This window comes from Falco peregrinus, chromosome 3 (assembly GCF_023634155.1).
Source record: "Falco peregrinus isolate bFalPer1 chromosome 3, bFalPer1.pri, whole genome shotgun sequence".
NCBI classification, from domain to species: domain Eukaryota; kingdom Metazoa; phylum Chordata; class Aves; order Falconiformes; family Falconidae; genus Falco; species Falco peregrinus.
In genome coordinates, this window is record NC_073723.1 from 72,017,311 (window position 1) to 72,034,659 (window position 17,349).

General features: G+C 39.5%; 1 protein-coding gene across 3 annotated transcripts in view; it reads right to left on the reverse strand.

Moving 5' to 3' along the window:
• TEX10 (testis expressed 10) overlaps nucleotides 1–17,349 on the reverse strand; it is a 59,668-nt gene that overhangs the window by 7,945 nt on the left and 34,374 nt on the right. For all 3 annotated transcript variants that reach the window (XM_055798590.1, XM_055798591.1, XM_027777864.2), the window contains 2 exons: nucleotides 9,986–10,074; nucleotides 8,640–8,773 (listed from right to left, as the gene is read on the reverse strand). In XM_055798590.1, the coding sequence (XP_055654565.1) occupies nucleotides 8,640–8,773; nucleotides 9,986–10,074 (223 nt within the window). The remainder of the gene's footprint in view (nucleotides 1–8,639; nucleotides 8,774–9,985; nucleotides 10,075–17,349) is intronic.

The following is a 17,349-nucleotide window of genomic DNA, read 5'->3' on the forward strand; positions in this document are numbered from 1 at the left end:
ACATTTGATCAGCATTTATCACGTTTTTGGCACATTCATAAGTTGATTTTGGACCGAAGCCAAAGTAGTTTTGTTTCAGAGTATTACTGAAGCGAATGGACGGAGAACAAGCATTTCTGATCGTAGTGAGTTTTTTTATCTTTGAGACAAGTATTTTATAACAGATTTGGTTTAGGGGGGGGGGGGGGGGTTTGCTGTTGTTTCGTTTTTTTCTTCTTCCTTTTTAATTTTGTTTGAATGTCCACTTCTTAAATAAATAAAACCAAAGAAAAGCATTCTCTTAAATATGGGGATTATCTATTGGCATTACGCAGCAAATACTACAGGCTCCATAATCCACTGGCAGTTTTTCAAAGCAAACCCTACTGATCAGGCGAGTGCAGCTCTCCATCACACTCACGAGCCACACAACAACAGCAGGTTCCCTACTAGCGCTTCAGGAAATTGTTACTACACGGGCCTCCTTGCCTGCCATACTCAAGACATACTTCCAACAGCAGCCAGCTAAAATGAAGCGGAGGAGGGGGCAGCCCAGAAGCACTTTTTGGGCTAACACCAGAGTATTATTTTACTTCAGTCTTCAAATGGGTAAGTTAAAAGGACTCTCCCTGCTGACAGCCAACCTAGCTGCCGCCTCTTAATCCAATCTGAAACAGGCTTTTCATAGCTCTAATACACAACCAGAGGGATCCATCAGTTTATGTTGCTTATCTGTTAGGATGCTCTCAACTCCAGAAGGCAGAGCTGCGATGACCCCAGGAAGCCAAGACTCAATCTCAGCCCTCACGGCAACAGGAACACGCACAAAAGGTGAACTGAGAGCTATAATTCGTTCATTATTTAACTGTTCCCACTTCCTAAATCACACAACGCTTCCCTAACGTGACAGAATCCAGACTCAGCGTGCCTCAAGGCAAGTATTTTATCAGTAACTCTCCAGGGAAAATCTACGTATTATTTCAAGCTTAATAATGTTGCAAAGTACTCTTTTTTTTCAAAGAAAAATACTCACCTGCCTCTGAAGACACACACACAAGCGTGACGCACAGAGAGGAACCAAGCAAACAGGAAAGCTAACAGGTCAAGTATTTTAGCAAGCCACTCTGTGGAGTCAGACCAAAGACAGTTCAGACTCCAAGAGAAGTGGTTTTATTTAAAAAGAAAGTTGGCATACACCAGACACTATATCCTAATGTGAACTTTCAAATGTATTTTTCGATTCACACTGACATCCACCTCAAACATGGGTAGCTAAAATGTAACAGGCTGCTCTGCAGTCAATTCCCAAGCCCTTGTGAAATGACTGTTTGGAGCAGGACTCTATCCAGCGTAACCTGTTACTGTAGAGCACAGAAAACGAGAAGTTTTCAGGTGATGGGGCAGGCAATGAAGCTTGTCGTCTGAAGCCTGGCCAGCTTCCCCTGAAGCACCCTAGCTTATCAGACAGTGTATTCCCTTGACAGGTGCTGCTTCTCTTTCTGAAATAAATTGATTTGACAGGGCAATATTAACAGTGCCCTGAGTTGTTGAGAAAGCTGCGTACAACAAGAGATCTTTGTTCATCTGCCTTGGTTAAGCTCACAGGGGCGGATGTGAAAGGTATTCCTGATTCAGTGACTCCAGAAAAGAAAGAAAAAAACCCACAACACAAAAAACCTCACGCACAATCACAATAAAACAAAACAAAACCTAGGTTAAAAAAAGAAAAAGCAAGAATGGAGCCTGAAGGAGAACATTACATTGGTGGGCAATGGGGGGGGGACACCTACTATGTGGTTAATTTTACATTCAGGCTATCAGTGCAGGAATACAGAAACTTAAGAATTACAAATGCTTAAGAACATGCATTGTGTCCCACACCTTGATAAGAGTACGTATTTCCAAAGACTTAGAAGGATTATGAAACACAGTTAATGTCCAATTTCTGGCTCAGGAACAGGCTAACTACAACATACAAATTCATTCATCTTGCATCTGTTGAACCACGGTGATTGCCTGTCTGCAGACTCCTTGGCTGAGGGACACAGTCTAACGTTAAACCTACATTTAAAAGCCAACTAAACCAAGCGGAGGTATCTTGGTTTGCCACGGGACACAAATACATGAGTGGCAATCACCCCTGCTCACCTCCTGTCCAACAATTTGATCACGTGTTTAAATCTGGAAACCAGCAAGACTGATGCCAGGAGGCAGAGAACTACAGGCAAGAGACAATCCTATTTTCTCACCGACAGGCATACCTGAAAACATTACTCTTTTGTCTGCAAAACCAGGTTGTGTGCTCAACAACTAATATGCTATCCAGGAGTAGATGAAGCCGTACCTGAAAATGGCACATGTCTGTTTCTCTTCTCAGAGCCATCTTTCTAACAAAATTCAAAGAAAGGACATCACAAAATAGCTTTGCTACCCAAGGAGCTTTTGTTTCATCCTTGCAGCTACAAAACGTTACCATGGCCGATTCCTCCTCCTCGCGGATGCCTCCTCGTCAGACCACTTGCAGGATGGTCAAAGGAACATCTGATGTGCAAGCCCCCAAATTCACCTGCCTGCCCCCCTTCCCCATACCCAAACAAAAGGGCTTGAAACCACAGAAAACCGTACACTTGGGAAGCTAGCTCTTGCCACACCAAGCCGGGTTTTTTGAGCAACTTTAGTTTAGGTCTCACAAGCCAGGGTGTGAATATATGGCGTAACACACAGTAACTGTACAGGTGTTAATTCACATTAGTTACACGCAGTAACACATGAGCTCCCAGCTGTAAGATGTTGCAAGATACACTGGAACTACATGATGCAGGTAGAATTGAGCACTGGCCTGAAGATCAAGTTAAAGTGTTTTGGGAGTTTGTGTTTTGGTTAAATTAGGGTTTTTTTGGTTTGTGTTAGTTGTTTGGGGGTTTTTTGGCTTTGTGTTTGTCTGTGGGTTTGGGATTTTTTTTTGTGTTTGTGGGGTTTTGAAAGTTTTATGTCTTAAGAAAATTATGGAAGAGGGCTTTGAAAAAGAGCTTTATTCATTTTAGGAAGCATTACATTTATTTCTATGGTTTCTCTTTTGTTTCTTTGGAATTTGCATTACTTTTCAAGAAAAAACATTGTTTTCATTTCTAAACATTAAACTTGGATACAACATAGTTTTACAAAACACTAATGGGCTTACACAGAATTTTTTAAATTCTCCTTAAAGAGGGTAAAAATTATAGCGTATTTCTCATTCAGAACGGATGCTTTACCCCCAGCTGCTTTTTCTGTCCAATGTAACTCTAAACTGAAAATCTCAATAAAGACAAATTGAAATCTTACAGGAACCTCAACTCAAAATCTATATTTTAAAAATAGTGTGGGTTTTTTGAGTGTTAATCTCTGCTTGAAGTTAAACTGCAGTGCTACAACACCACCTTTTACTTCTCAGGACAAACATCCTTGCAGGACTTTTCATTTACATGCATTGACTTGTTACCTTTATTGATTTCTTGTAATTTTTCATAGCATGTCAGTGCTGATACAGCCTTCCTAACTATTTCACTTGTAAGACTTCTCCGTTTTCGACACAGATTAGTATATCCCATTGCATGCATCCTAATGTTTTTGACTTCAAGACTGCTTTTAAAATCAGCTGACCTTCCCTAGATTGCTCTTAAATGTTTTAAACATTTCGGTGAGTATTTTATTTCTTCAAGCCAGCCAGGTGCTCGGTGTAACTCTAGAATCTCGACTTCGAGCAGAACCTTTTGCTTTCCTCCTCCACAATATTCAAGTGTCACAAACACCAAATATTACTACAGAAATTATCATGTATACACGGTTGCCTCATTAAGCTGTTCATTTCTGTTGGCACCATTTCATTCAATACTGGCAGAGCGATTCAATTACAGGGGAGTGAACAGTATTACCGACAAACACTATAGGCACAGTCAGAATGAGTGAAGAGTGAAGCCTCTTCCCTAAGGCTGCAACATTTATCCTAGAGCCCCATCTATTTTGGCTACAGGACATGATTTTAAATAATTGGCTTTAATAAGGTAGAAGTCATTTTAAGCAGAAGTTGCTCCAGAAAAGGAACAAAGGTCTCCGCGTTTAATATATCTTTTAGACAAAATATGAAGATTAACCTTTACAGCTACACAAAATTGTATTTAAAGGGACACTTGTCTTAAGCATTGCTCCTTAAGTGAAAATCAGCATTACCTAAAAACTTATAAACAACAACATGGCTTCAGATTTCCACTATACCGATTACCACTCTCTCGACCAAAAAAAAAAAAAAAAAAAAAAAAAGTTACAAACAGTACCCATCTCAAAACAGCTTTTTTTATAAACCATTTAAAACCACTAATTCCTATCAGAAGTGCATTTGTTTGGCTTTTTCACCAATTACAGTTAGCTACGTGCTGCCAAGTGCACTGGTTATATTAACACTCCAAAAGTCCAAACTGCCATTTGAAAATGCCTCAAGTTACTCTTTTCCTTTACACAATTTGCTCTTTCTCCAGAAGGACACCTTTTCTTCCTCCACATATCTGGCCTGCAGACATCACACAATAAATTCCCTGTTACAGTTCATTACCATTAGAAATACACAGCACTCGCTGCACAGTACAGCTAGCTAGCGACAAAGCTGGGACTGCCTTCCCCTGGATTTGAAAACAAAGTCGAGCAGCAAGCAGTGAAGCCAACAAGCCATGGCCTCCTCCAGGTTTGTGCCTGGGACCCCTCCTTCCTTGCCTTCCCATTTCTTCAGCACTGTAACCCCAGCTGCTCCTGCCTCACAACCCCCCGACACCCCCACGGGCCAAGCCACAGCACGTGCTGAGCCTGGTCCAGGGTGATGCGTGCGCAGGCTGGCTAGCTGGCTGCTGCCAAGCGGGATGCAGATTCAGTTATAAACTGCCTTGTGCTAATCTAGAGCATTTTCTCTTCCACCTGCTTATTTTCATAAAACTTATGGGCAACTAGTATTTGCAACTTTATACTTTTAGCAGAGCACCAAAACCTAGCCAATGGTTTAGACAAAACTAGTGGTGGAAGAAAGAGGAAGATGGGTGGACTAAGAAAAATAAGAATCTAATCACTAGTCTCATGCATTCATAGGAAACCAGGCTGTCAAATTCTACTTCCATCAGTTCCTTATTTATTTTCATCCACAACGTTCTCCCGTTACAAGGAAACCCTGAGTTCCAACTACACAATGAGAACGCCTTTAAATGAACAATTCTTAACATAAAGTAGAGGTGTGAATGCTGCCTGCTCTGCAGCCAACGGAGGGCTGTTCTCAGTTACTAGGTATTTTAAATTACTACAAGTATTTTGCTTAACATTTCAGCACCACCATAAACTTCCTTTTCCAGCAAGGGAAAGCATGAAAGATTCAACATTCAGAAACTGTGCCGTTCTACTCAGTTCCACAAAAGCATGACCAATTCAAGCCATTTTCTGTAGCACTTCTTTATTAAAATAGTTTTCTGTCACAGCTAAAAATATTTTGATTCTGAAATTGTGTCACGCCTTAAACTACATCTGCTTGGAGGAAAGTGGTCTCCATACCTGCCTGGCTCAAACTCAATGCACATAAAGCCATCATATCACACTGTCTTTCAAGACATCCTAGAAGAGCCTCATGATTTGCTGGGAGTTTTCTTCTCCCCAGAGGCTGCAGCTCTGGGTTTTGAGGGTTTTTGCTGCCGTTTGGTTTATTTTCTTTTGAGAGGAAAGTAGTTTGTTCAATACTTGGTGGAAACTATTTGCTCCACAAAAAGCGTTCCTCTGCAACTTTTGGCAAATTGTGAACTGAAAGGCTTTTCCACCAAGCCAGGATTCTCTTGTAAATGTTTTTCCTTCTTGTTATTTGATGATGGTCCAGTTTCCAAAGCCCAAAGTTTTTATGGACTAAAATCCCCAGCATGTTTTCTTTACAAATTGAACAAGAAATAGAATATGGGTCAACAGGTTTGAGGTTGAAGAATTGTTACTCAACAAGGAAAAGAGGAAAAAAAACCTCTAAAACTTACTGAACACAGCAGTGCATTAGATATTTAAACACAGAGCAAGCAGTCATCTAAAAAGCCTAACATCTGATTTTTTTAAAGTATAACTTCAACATAGTTTTGTTTATATATGACTTACCGTATCGACAATTGCATCTGAGATCAAAACCGGCCAAGCGAGAAATGAACGGAATCCTGTGATTCATAAAAGGAAGTGGTTGCCCTAATAGCGGTCTCTTCTCTTTGTAAAAAAGAGATTTGGAACACAGTGCACCCCAGAGACCATTACCACCAGATCAGAGGCAAAAGGGAAGAATATCTTAATTTTCCTCACATAAGAAAGCAAGCTACTGAAGAGGTGCCCCTAGTTCTCTGTCCACAAATTTAATGGGAAAAAAACCACCATAGCAATTTTCAGGGGAAGACCCCGAATAGCACTGCAATACCAACTAGTCCTTCTGGCAAGCATTTAACAGGAACAGTCTGACTTGCAGATCATACATTAACTGTAACCACCCACCAAATAAACTAAAATATCCTGATACTGGGAATCTCATTATGGTCTAAAATAAAAATTAATAATAACAAGATTTATTGATGGTGAAACAAAAGTTCTGTTTTTTTAAGAGGAGACATTTTCAAAGAATCACAGAATCACTGAAGCTGGAAGGGATCCCCTCGAGTTCCTCTAGTCCCATACTCCTGCTCAAGCAGGGTCAGCCACAGCAAGTCGCCCAGCACTGCACCAGCCTGGTTTTGAGTAGATGGGAACCAAAATGTCTCTAGGCTAATCATTCCAGTGTTTAACCACCCTCACTGTGAAAAAGTTCTCTTCTGTTTAGATGGAACTTCGCATGTTTTAATTTGTGCCCTCTTGTCCTGTCACTGTGTACTACTGAAAAGAGTCAGGCTCCACCGTCTTTGTTCATCACTCTTCACGGCGATTTCTGATGTGTGGGATTTTTGTTCCTATTCTTCCTTTCATAACTTAGTTTCCAGAACTGCCACATAACTGAGGAAGTAGTGCAATGCTCCACAGGATGTCCAGATCTTCTTTCATTACTAACCAAGGATATCCAGCTCTTTGCTTAATGATTGCCATCCACTTCTGAGAACCTGAGAGCGCACCTTGTATCTTTCCCAAGAAAAAGTATTTTTAACAAAAGCACGTCTCGAGGTTCTGAAAATACTGACTTTCCTTGATGGCACCGAAATACTGAAAACACTGGTAGAAGTAAATCAAACTTGCAACCAGGAACCGAAGGCACAAACAAGCTATTGTCAAATCAAACAACTTCACTGTCCCTAAGTGACAACAGTCCTACTGTGTAGTTCCTCAAGCAACTTTGACAGATTTGTGGAAGAGACGCAGAAAGAGGAAGACGACACAAGAGACAGCATTTTCAGAAACAGATGAAGTATAAATAAATCTTTCAGATGCTGTATGGGACTACGCTAACTCTTTGAGAAACAAGTAATCCCTCTGGTGCATTCAGAGGAAGAGTTCTGTACGGGACAGGGACAGAAAGCATTCTAGTCTTTCCGTACTGGAGAATGTATTGAAAGTGAGAAAGATATTGGTGAGAAATGCTTCATTACTGCTCAGAAGAGGCAAAAAACAAATTAGAAAAAGTTTAGTTGTTCCACAGGCCAGCTGACTGAAGGCAGGACATCTTTAGATGTGTGTTAGTCATGGCACCAAACAACAACTTGTACTTGAAATACTTTTCAATACGTGATAGCACACGTTCAATATACGCCTCAGACTATCATTAGTTTCAACAGATTATCACTTGAACTTCATGAATTAGAGAAAAATCTACTGTACTGCTTTCTTGAACCAAAAAGATCGCCACGAAATCCCAGAAGAAATCATACAACTAAAACTTCTGTTACACTCTTCTTTCTGTATTCATGACAGAGATTTCATAAATACTGTCAAATTGGCATGTCATTAAAACGTGATGTCACACCTTAAAGTGGTTTCTGGTGAGCTAAGCAATAAAATGAGTTGAGCCAGAATGAAGACTAACGCACCTGTTCTGAACAGAATCTGTTGCCTCAGATCTCTTTAGAACCAACAATAAAATTAAGTTTTCAGCTCTTACGATCTTACAAGCTGGAACTGAGTTCACAGTCAAGTTTGATTACAAACAAAGTACCAAACAAAGTTTGATCACAGTAAATTTTGATTAAATAAGCATCAGAAGTTATTCTAAATATTCACCAATGCCAATTTAGTACTACTTCCAAATTAAAATCTCATGCAATGCAAGTGTTTTTTAGGTAACAGTGGATTTTACTCTCAAAGAAAATGCTTCATAATTAGTATTTCTACAATTAATTTATTTTTGAAAGCTAAAAAACATTGCTGGTCTTAATCTTGTTACTGTAAGAATTTTCCACCAAGGCTTCTACCCGTTTTTTCCACAAGTATTGTTTTGCATACTACATGTCTGAACATTCAAGTTTTAAAACAGCTTCCTTCAAAATATTATCTGATGACTGTAGAAAAACATTGGCTGTTTGACAGCTATTACATTTTTCATTCTTTTTTCAACTCATCTCACAACAAGATTTAGGCATCTGTGGAAAAGGGATGGAAAGCACTCGGAGTTTGTATGCTGTCATTTAGAATTAGTGTTGATGTATTACCTCTGTCACAGCCCAGTGGTGTAAAAACTGGTCCAGATCAGTTAGGTAAAGACGGACAGGTGAAAGCTGTGTCTGGCTAATGTGTGGTTTTCCTCTAATGCCCTGGAGACTAGTCAACTCCTCTCTTGAAAACCCTAGAGAAAAAGAAGCAGTACAACAGCATCACAAAACAAGCCAAGCACTGTTCTACTTCAACAGCATTATTGACAAACACTGTCTTTTAGATTATGTCTGCGTAACATTTTTTTGTTAAAAGCTCTTGCTTGGTATTTTAAATTAAGTGTATCAAAATACAAATTCCGACTTCTGAAAGAAAACAAAAATATTTGAAAAATCAAGGGCATACCCATTTAAGTTATAAAGTGGTATAAAACCAGTAAAAGGCCAATGTTATGCTGCCATTATCAACATATGTATCTTTAAAAAAATTTTCTAGAAAGCAGGTATAATGCAAGACAGTTCACTGTGTGTTTAAAATAACTCAGAAACCTTCTAATATAACCTCAGGGTTTTAAAAATAATAATGATAATAAAAAAAAAAATCTTTTGGCTAATTATTTCTAGCCAAGTATTAGTTGGTTTAGTATAATGGGACTACTGTACCAAAACAGTCACTTCGGTTTTGCTTTTGTTTTCTGGGTTATCGGTACAGCTCTCTTCACTTTTTCATCAAAAAGAGGTAATTTTTGAAAACAAGATAGTTTAATATTATGGCAGACTGAGGTGATGAAGAAAGGACACTTTCTTTTTACCACAGCACAACTTAGTAGAAGATATTTCTTCGTAATACCATGCCATTTTAACCACTGTAATTTCCCAAAGTTGCATCACCACACAATACATTTAGGTATCTGAGTAAGAATATAGTAGCAGAAGGAATTCTGCTCACATGCTGAGCTTGGGCAGCTCACTTCAACATACTTTATTTTATTTTGATGGAATGTTTTTAATAGTGTAAGCACGTCCACAGGAAATCCCAGAGGCACTCATTTGTATTGTTATGAGCCAATAAAAGGCATTTACTTAAATCTAGAAAAAAAAATAATCTTGTTCATGTCATATGCTGAATTTAGGTTTTCCCCATACTTTTCAAAGAAAGTGGCTAGCATGAAGAAAACAGTATGCAAATATTCCAGCCCAAATGGCAAAGTTATAAAAACAGGGTGTCAAAAACCAGATCAAGAGGAAAAAAAAAAAGGGTACCTTCTATCAAAAACATGTAACAAGATTAGAATTACTTTCAGGAAGTACTTACTACACCATTTATTCTAAATTAAATCCAGTAATTGACTATCAAACCAGATTTCATCTTGTTAATTCTGAATTATGACATGCACATGGATTACCTATAAGGGTTGAAAACAAGAAGCTGAAATAGTCCACATCATTCACTGAATTATCCTGCACTTGGCACTTCCAGCCTGCAAAGGATGATCTACACAAAACCAATAGCAGATAGTTTATTAAAAACCATGCAAGTAAAAATTCACAACCTACCTGCACAATGTACAGTCAATTAGCATGATTAAATTGTTAATTTTAGCATTCCTGTTTCTAACTGCTCCTATTAGAATAGCACTTTAAATAGCTTCAAAACCAGAACTTGCTCTTTACAAGGCAGGTAATATTGAGCTTTGTACCCCTACACAGGCCTAGGTTGTTAAGTTGACTAAATGACCAAGATAACAACTTTTCATAAATACCGGTATAACCTTTAATATAGTGACGACAGCCAACATACAATAAATTAGATTAGTTTTATTCCCTTTATTTGGTAAAAGTCATTATATTACAAAGCTGGGCTGCATTTTTCATTACATCAACTACTTTTAATACAGCTCTTTACATGAATGATAGATCCCAATTTAAAAGCAGTCTCAGCGTCTATTTTAGAGTAGCTAAAGCTATTAAACACAGAACTAAATTAAAACTTGCTTAGAGATTTAGAACACAAAAAGAGCAGTATGCAAAGGCAGGAGCAAACCTGTTATCAAAGCTGCCTGATGCTTCCCTTTTTAGGGGCGATCTGAAGGAAGTAGAGCACCAGCCTACTTTCGTTTCTCAAATTAGAAGCCGTATGTGCTTGTGGAAAGTCAGAGCAAACAGACACCACTGACCAGCTAAGGGTAGTGTCTTGCCCATGAATCACTGCAGAACCAGGAGAAAGCCAGGGGCTGGGAACAAGTACATCTCACGCACGCTTTCCTCAAAAGGCTATAAGCTCAGCCCTACATCACTTTGAATACACATTTTGCATACGTTTACTTCGATGCTGCTCTTGGCACTTGCACTGTGGACTATGGATCTTTGCTGTAACAGACTGCACTTTCTGCTCTTAGCATCTTGCAAGTTTTCAGAGCTTCTGAATGCAATTTTCCATTCAGCGTCCGCAAAAACGACCGCTAGAATATGCACGGGGCTGGTGCTACTCAAAAACAAAGGGGAAAAAAACACCCGAACACCAGAATTTCTATAAAGAAAAAAATTCAGGATTTAATCAGGCTACCACATAGGACAGCTATAGGAGAAAAAAATAAGAAAAAAACCCACAGGTAGGCAAGAGAGAACAAAGAAAGGCTTTATTAAATAAAGCTCCTACTTCACTTTGTATCCTTAATGACAGAACCTTATTTCCAGGCATACTTCAGGCCACGTAGTGACCCTGAGGTGTTGGCGCTTTGGCATGGTCCCTTCCAGTTCCCAGGCCTTCAGTCCTCCTCTGAGGCCTGGCTCGCTGCTTCCTATCCTCAGCCTGTGGTTTCTCCATCCCTCTCATTGGTAAGGCTGACACTTGGCTGACACCACTGAGCTCTCCAAAGACAAACCCCTTGGCCGTGGCTAGTAGCCTTCTCCCAGGAGAAGGGAGAATTTCTTCTCTCCTTGCAAGGAGGTCTCAGTCCAATTCACTAGAGCATCACAGAGATTCACACACGTAGTCAACTGAGGTTGCAACACGTCTTGCTGATTATTTCCCTAAACAAGGTGCATATTCACACCAGAATTACATCTATAAACCAGGAGAGACAATGCAGCTTGCGTCCTGCTCAGCATAGGGGAAGAAGCTGCCTGAATCCAATGCAGAGGGATCATGAGTCAGACGTGAGGCCACTCATTACACCAAAATAAGCACTGGGGAACATGAAGAGAGACTCAGGAAAATTTAGGACTTAACGGAGACAGAAATTCAAATTATGATGCAATCACTGGCCAAAACGGTGGGAAAGCATGAGGTTGGAAGAGATACATCAGATGACAAGCTGCAACAGGAATCATCAAAATGTGAAAATAAAAAAAATCTTGGGCAGGAAGACAGAAATTATGGGAAGAACTTTGATAAATCTGAATTTAAGGAGTAGGGGGCTTGCATGACAAAGCTATCGGAATCTGGTTTAAAATAATAAAATGTAAAACTATTTTTCCATGCAACAGTTAGCAGATGTGTCAAATTCTTCATAATGGGACCAGTGGATGCAATAATTTTACATGAACCCCGAAGAGACTAAACAAAAACTCAGATTTACTGCTGGCTGCCAAACACACAAACTGCAATAGGTTCAGGAGATCCCTGGACAAGAAAAAATGATTCTGAAACTTACTGCTAAACATCTGGAAATCTTTCAAATACTGCAGCAGGATTTTTTTTCTACCCACATTCGACTATCCGTACACACACAAAACGGGACAAATGTTTTAAGCATCCTACCAGCATGCCAGGCTAAGTGCCACTGACTAGATGTAAGAGGAAGCGGAGAGAAGAGCTGCTGTTCCACCCTGGGAACATGGAAGCAGTGTAAGACACAAACCCTTGACAGAGCTATTAAATGGTTTTAAGACTCATCTACAAGCAGACCTACACCGACACACGGGCACACAACCGAGATCCCCACATCCAGCTGCAGTTTACTTTTTAAAAAAAGGCTTAATGTTAAAAGAGCATTAAGGTTAAAAATAAGCTAGCATTCAGTTTAGAAAGTGACAGAGAAAGTTGCTTACAGCCTTCAGCTTGGCTTCTTTGTGGATGTGCCTTAAGAGTATGGTAATATTGTATGCCACGCTTTCTCTAAAAAAATCTATGCCTTGTTCAAATCATGGATGAATGGATTGATCAGGACTATGCAATGAAGAATAACACAGCCTGACCGGTTCCTGCCTTATTTATTGCATCATCTGTAATGTGCACAGTGTATGAGGCATGAGATGGTTAAAAATAGTATAAGAAAGGATTAGCTCACAAATTGAGGTAAAGAAACAGGTTCTAAAACCTGTTTTAATATAATACCTAAGTATTATACTGGATTCACCCCTATTTGTATCGCAGAGGTTCTGTGAAATGCTAGATAAATACTTTTTAAAACTAAGAGGACAGGAAGTCAGTGGAAACATTTCTCCCAAGTATCATCAGATGAGGTATTAATTTACTTTTACAATAGAAAAAAACCGCACATTCATAGCGGAGGTTTCCCTCAACCCTTCTTTCTGCTAGTTATCACTAGCCCCGCAAAAGTTCAACAGCGAGTAAAAGACTAAAAGGGCAGTAACAGCTGCGGAGTGATACAGCATCATGTGTCTTACTGAGCAGCACATAGACCCATCCAACCTCCACAGGTCCACTTGCACTTACAGTGAAACTAAGTCAGTCCTTTCCTTTCAAGAGAGAAATTGCTAAATATTCTGAAAAATCAGTGCCCAAATGTTTCATGCTGAATTCCCGAAGTCAGTTCTATGCACTTCTGTCTACACCTTTTCCTTGTCTAAGTTCCTCATCTGTAGGTTGGAAAAAGTATCCCTCCTCACATCCTACAGTTGTGAAAATACTTAAGCACAACACAGAATTCCATGGGTGGGGGGAATCACTTTGTTTTCCAAGTGGGACATAATACAGTAGACAAGACATGGTGTCTTTTACTGAAACAACAGGGACAAAGCAAAACATTATGTAAACACTCGCCTAATGAGCACGATGCACTCGATACAGAACATAGGATGGGAAAATAACATGAGATCATGTAATCAAAGACTAGACAACATATACGTCACAACAAATTAAGACAAGGACCAATGTCTTTGCAATATTACAAATACAAGCAGAACAGCACTGCAGCACACAGGTTTGTTTAAATACAAGTCTAACCAGTTGTTGATGCCTCAATTATCTTAGAACACAAATGTCTACAAAGTAGCTAAAGCTGCTTAATTTTGAGGTTCGTGTTAAAGGAAATAGAAATAAGATAAGGAAAACAGAATTTTAAAGAAATAATTCTAGAACAGATGTTGCTATACTACATTACAAACCATTTCAAAAATCTTGATTTAATGTATTAAAACTACCGCGGATTATAAAGAACAATGTGCACTTTTAAAATAAGTTTTCAAGATGCCTGTAACTACATGTTAGACATTTAACTAAAATTTTAAAAATCCAATTTATAGGTGGAAGAGTAGTAATAAGCATATTCTAACCTCCCTTTTATAGAACAAATTTTTACTGACAATGGGAACCTGTTCTCAAATTGCATATATGTGAGACCCCTCCAGTCAGGTAGTCCAAACCTACATTAACTATGATGAATACGTGTTGTAATTTCCATAAGGTTACCTGCTCTCCATGAGAACCTCTCTACTGAGGTTTAGAATTCCACCTTTAGGTAACCTGCTCTGTATATGAAATGGCATTAAAAGAAAAGCTGAATATAATTAACTTAAAAATCACTGCTTCTCTTGCCATTAGCATAGCAAATATTTTCCAGTCACAGCAGCTATGCAATGCATTCCTTTCATCACTTCCTGCTAACTTTTCTTTTAACTCCAGACAGACCTCACTACTTCTGTTCACACTGTTGTTACTTTCAGGTTGGGCTGTATCACACAGTTGCAAAACAAACAATTGCTGTTTGTGCACAAGTGGTTAGTTCTCAACTACAGACTATTAACTTTGTGCTTCCTGACCTAAACTAGCTACCAACTGATTTCTGGTTCAGGTTTAAAGCATTGGTTTTGACTTAGGTAGTCATAAGGAGTCTTTGAGTAATTTAGAGGTGTGTGGTAGAACAACCCTGGCAAACCTTACTGTAGCCATTTTAGAAATTGTCCTTTCACTTGTCCTCCTGTAAAACACACCGCTCAAACTCAGACAGCAACACACCTATCAAAGCACTGCAATTTTTGCTTAGAATTTGGATTGGGTTTTTGATTACCTTGTTGTTGTTGAGCAATAAAATTGAAAAAAAAAAAAGCGTAATGAATCTCAAAACCCCCTGAGTTCAGTCTTCTAGTACTTTTAAAGTAAAACAACAAAAAGCAAACGCAAGATTCACAGTTCCCCTGAGGCACTGATACCATCATCCTTTTGTTCTTAAATATGAGGGTTACAGAACTCAAGAAATGTAAGATCAAGGGTCTGGGTTTTCTGTTCAGGAAACTAAAATCCAATTCTCTCACCAGCCAGGGAAGTGCTTCCAGCACCATAACAGAAAACATTCTAGCACAGGGTGTTCCTGAAGCTTTACAGAATTATTTCAACATTTGCAAGAGAATATCATCAGAAACCTAACTTAACTTAGACTATGGTAGGTGATCCCATTTTAAATTCATTTTATCAACCATTCATCACAGATTTAAAGCAAGGCCTCCCACAATTGTTTCTTTAATTCTAGGTTATAACACCATTCTAAACAGAGCTTCCCCTCCATTTCTTCCACTGATACTTCTGTTCCATATAGAACACGTAAATATTCATAGGCACAGCCACCAGCTGATTCAATCATTTCCCAAAAAGAACCTAACTGCACTCCAGGCCTCAACTCAGTGGAAATTTAATAAAATCAATACAATTTATTTATATATTATTAAATTAAGTACACCTCCTCAAAATTGTTCAATGACTAAGTCACTGTGTTAGGAAATCGGAAATTAACCTCCCCTTCAGATGAAGTCAGCAAACCCAGATTTTCTGTATCCTCAGAAAGTGCTTTAACCACTGAGACACTGATAATAAACTGTCCTTCAAACACACCAGGAGCAGAAAACTTCCCAAGATTCTGTACACCCAGCAGACAACCAGTGCATGAGAGCAGCGCTCAGGAAAGATAAGGTTCTAGGACAGGAACCAGAGGAATTCTGCCCATCTGTGATCATCAAACCGTGCTGCTTTCCATCCCAGAACAACTCTTCAGTAAGACCTGTTGTAACTTCAAGCAGCTGCACAACATGTTACGGAGCCCGAGAAAACAGAAGGGTATTACCAGGATGAGATGGCATTTACAATGCAAAGGAGCTGCAAGGGAAGGCAAGGATGAACTGAACTACTGGCAGCTGTGAGCAACCTGCCATCTGAGAAGTTACCCAACACCTACACGTTGTGGAGTGGCAAATATGGTGATGTGTTTGCATTTGTTTAGTTTGGTTTTTAAAAATAAGTTCCACGTAACTGAGGTCTGTAACTTTAACGCCTGCACTAAGCAAATTAACACACACTATGGTAGATAAAATTAGCTGAGACATGAATACATATGTCATGCTTGGAAAAAAGACAGAATGGTTTCTGAAAAAAAGCGCATTTTTGCCATACATATTAAGGGGTAGGTGCACATGAACATGGAAGAGCCGATAATACTTAGGACAAAGAACTCCAGGAAACTAAGCAGCCAGAGTGTAGGAATGAAGGTCCTTAGGTCAAGAGATAATTGGTGTAAAGGTAGGAAATGGTGGGTAGAACTAACTGATCAGCTCATACAGTGGAAGACAGACATCACTGGAGGTTCACGAGATCAGTGCTAGCACTGGGCTCTACAGCCTATTCAGGAACAATCCAGAAAGAGAAATGACAAAGCCCACCAATATTATTACAACGTTATTTAGTGTACTAAAGCACTTAGTATAGTAGCATGCAGCTAATCAAGTCTACTCTTTTTTTCTTGCCAAAGCTACTGAGTCAGTTCATCCACCTACAGCCTGAAGATGACACACCACCACCTTCCAGACGTACATTCTGTTGTTCTGCAGCTCATCAGGATACAAACGAGTAGTTCTTTTTGCCCATCCAGGAGTTCAGTTAAGACCCTGGAAATACGAGCAGCAGAGAAAAGTGATTCTTCCACAATAGCCGGAATAATCACACTGCATCCAAGGATCATAAAGAAGTTGTTTACACTGCACGAAACAAGGCCAAGACTTCCCACACAATCCAGATTGTGCGGATCACAGTATCCTGTGGATACACAGGACCACAGATGCGTAGGACAATACCTATTATCACTTGTGGATCTGGTTATCACTGAATCTGAATACCACTGTGATCCACCAGGCGCTGTATTGAGAAAAATCCTTTACTGATCCACAGGAAGAGGTGAAGAAAAGGGTTCCTCTTTCTTTTGGCTTCCTGTTTTTATGACCTGTGCCATCTATGAGCTCTGAACACAGCGTATCTCATATCAGCCCAGAGAGTTAATCTATGAAGACAAAACTGTTCAGCTACTGATTAGTATCCTCAGGAGCACAAGACTTCCACAGGACTCTGGAGCTAAGAGTACTCCATTCAAATTCTTCAGCACACCGCTCAGGGGTCACTGTTTGAGCCCAGGAGAACTGCTCTGCTACATAAAACAATGGCAGGACAACACTGTGCAGGTATGTCTTCTAGCCCGCCTCCTCACAGGACTGCTCTGAACATCTCATGTTTTACAGGCACGTAGCTGCGTAACTAGTAGCAGTG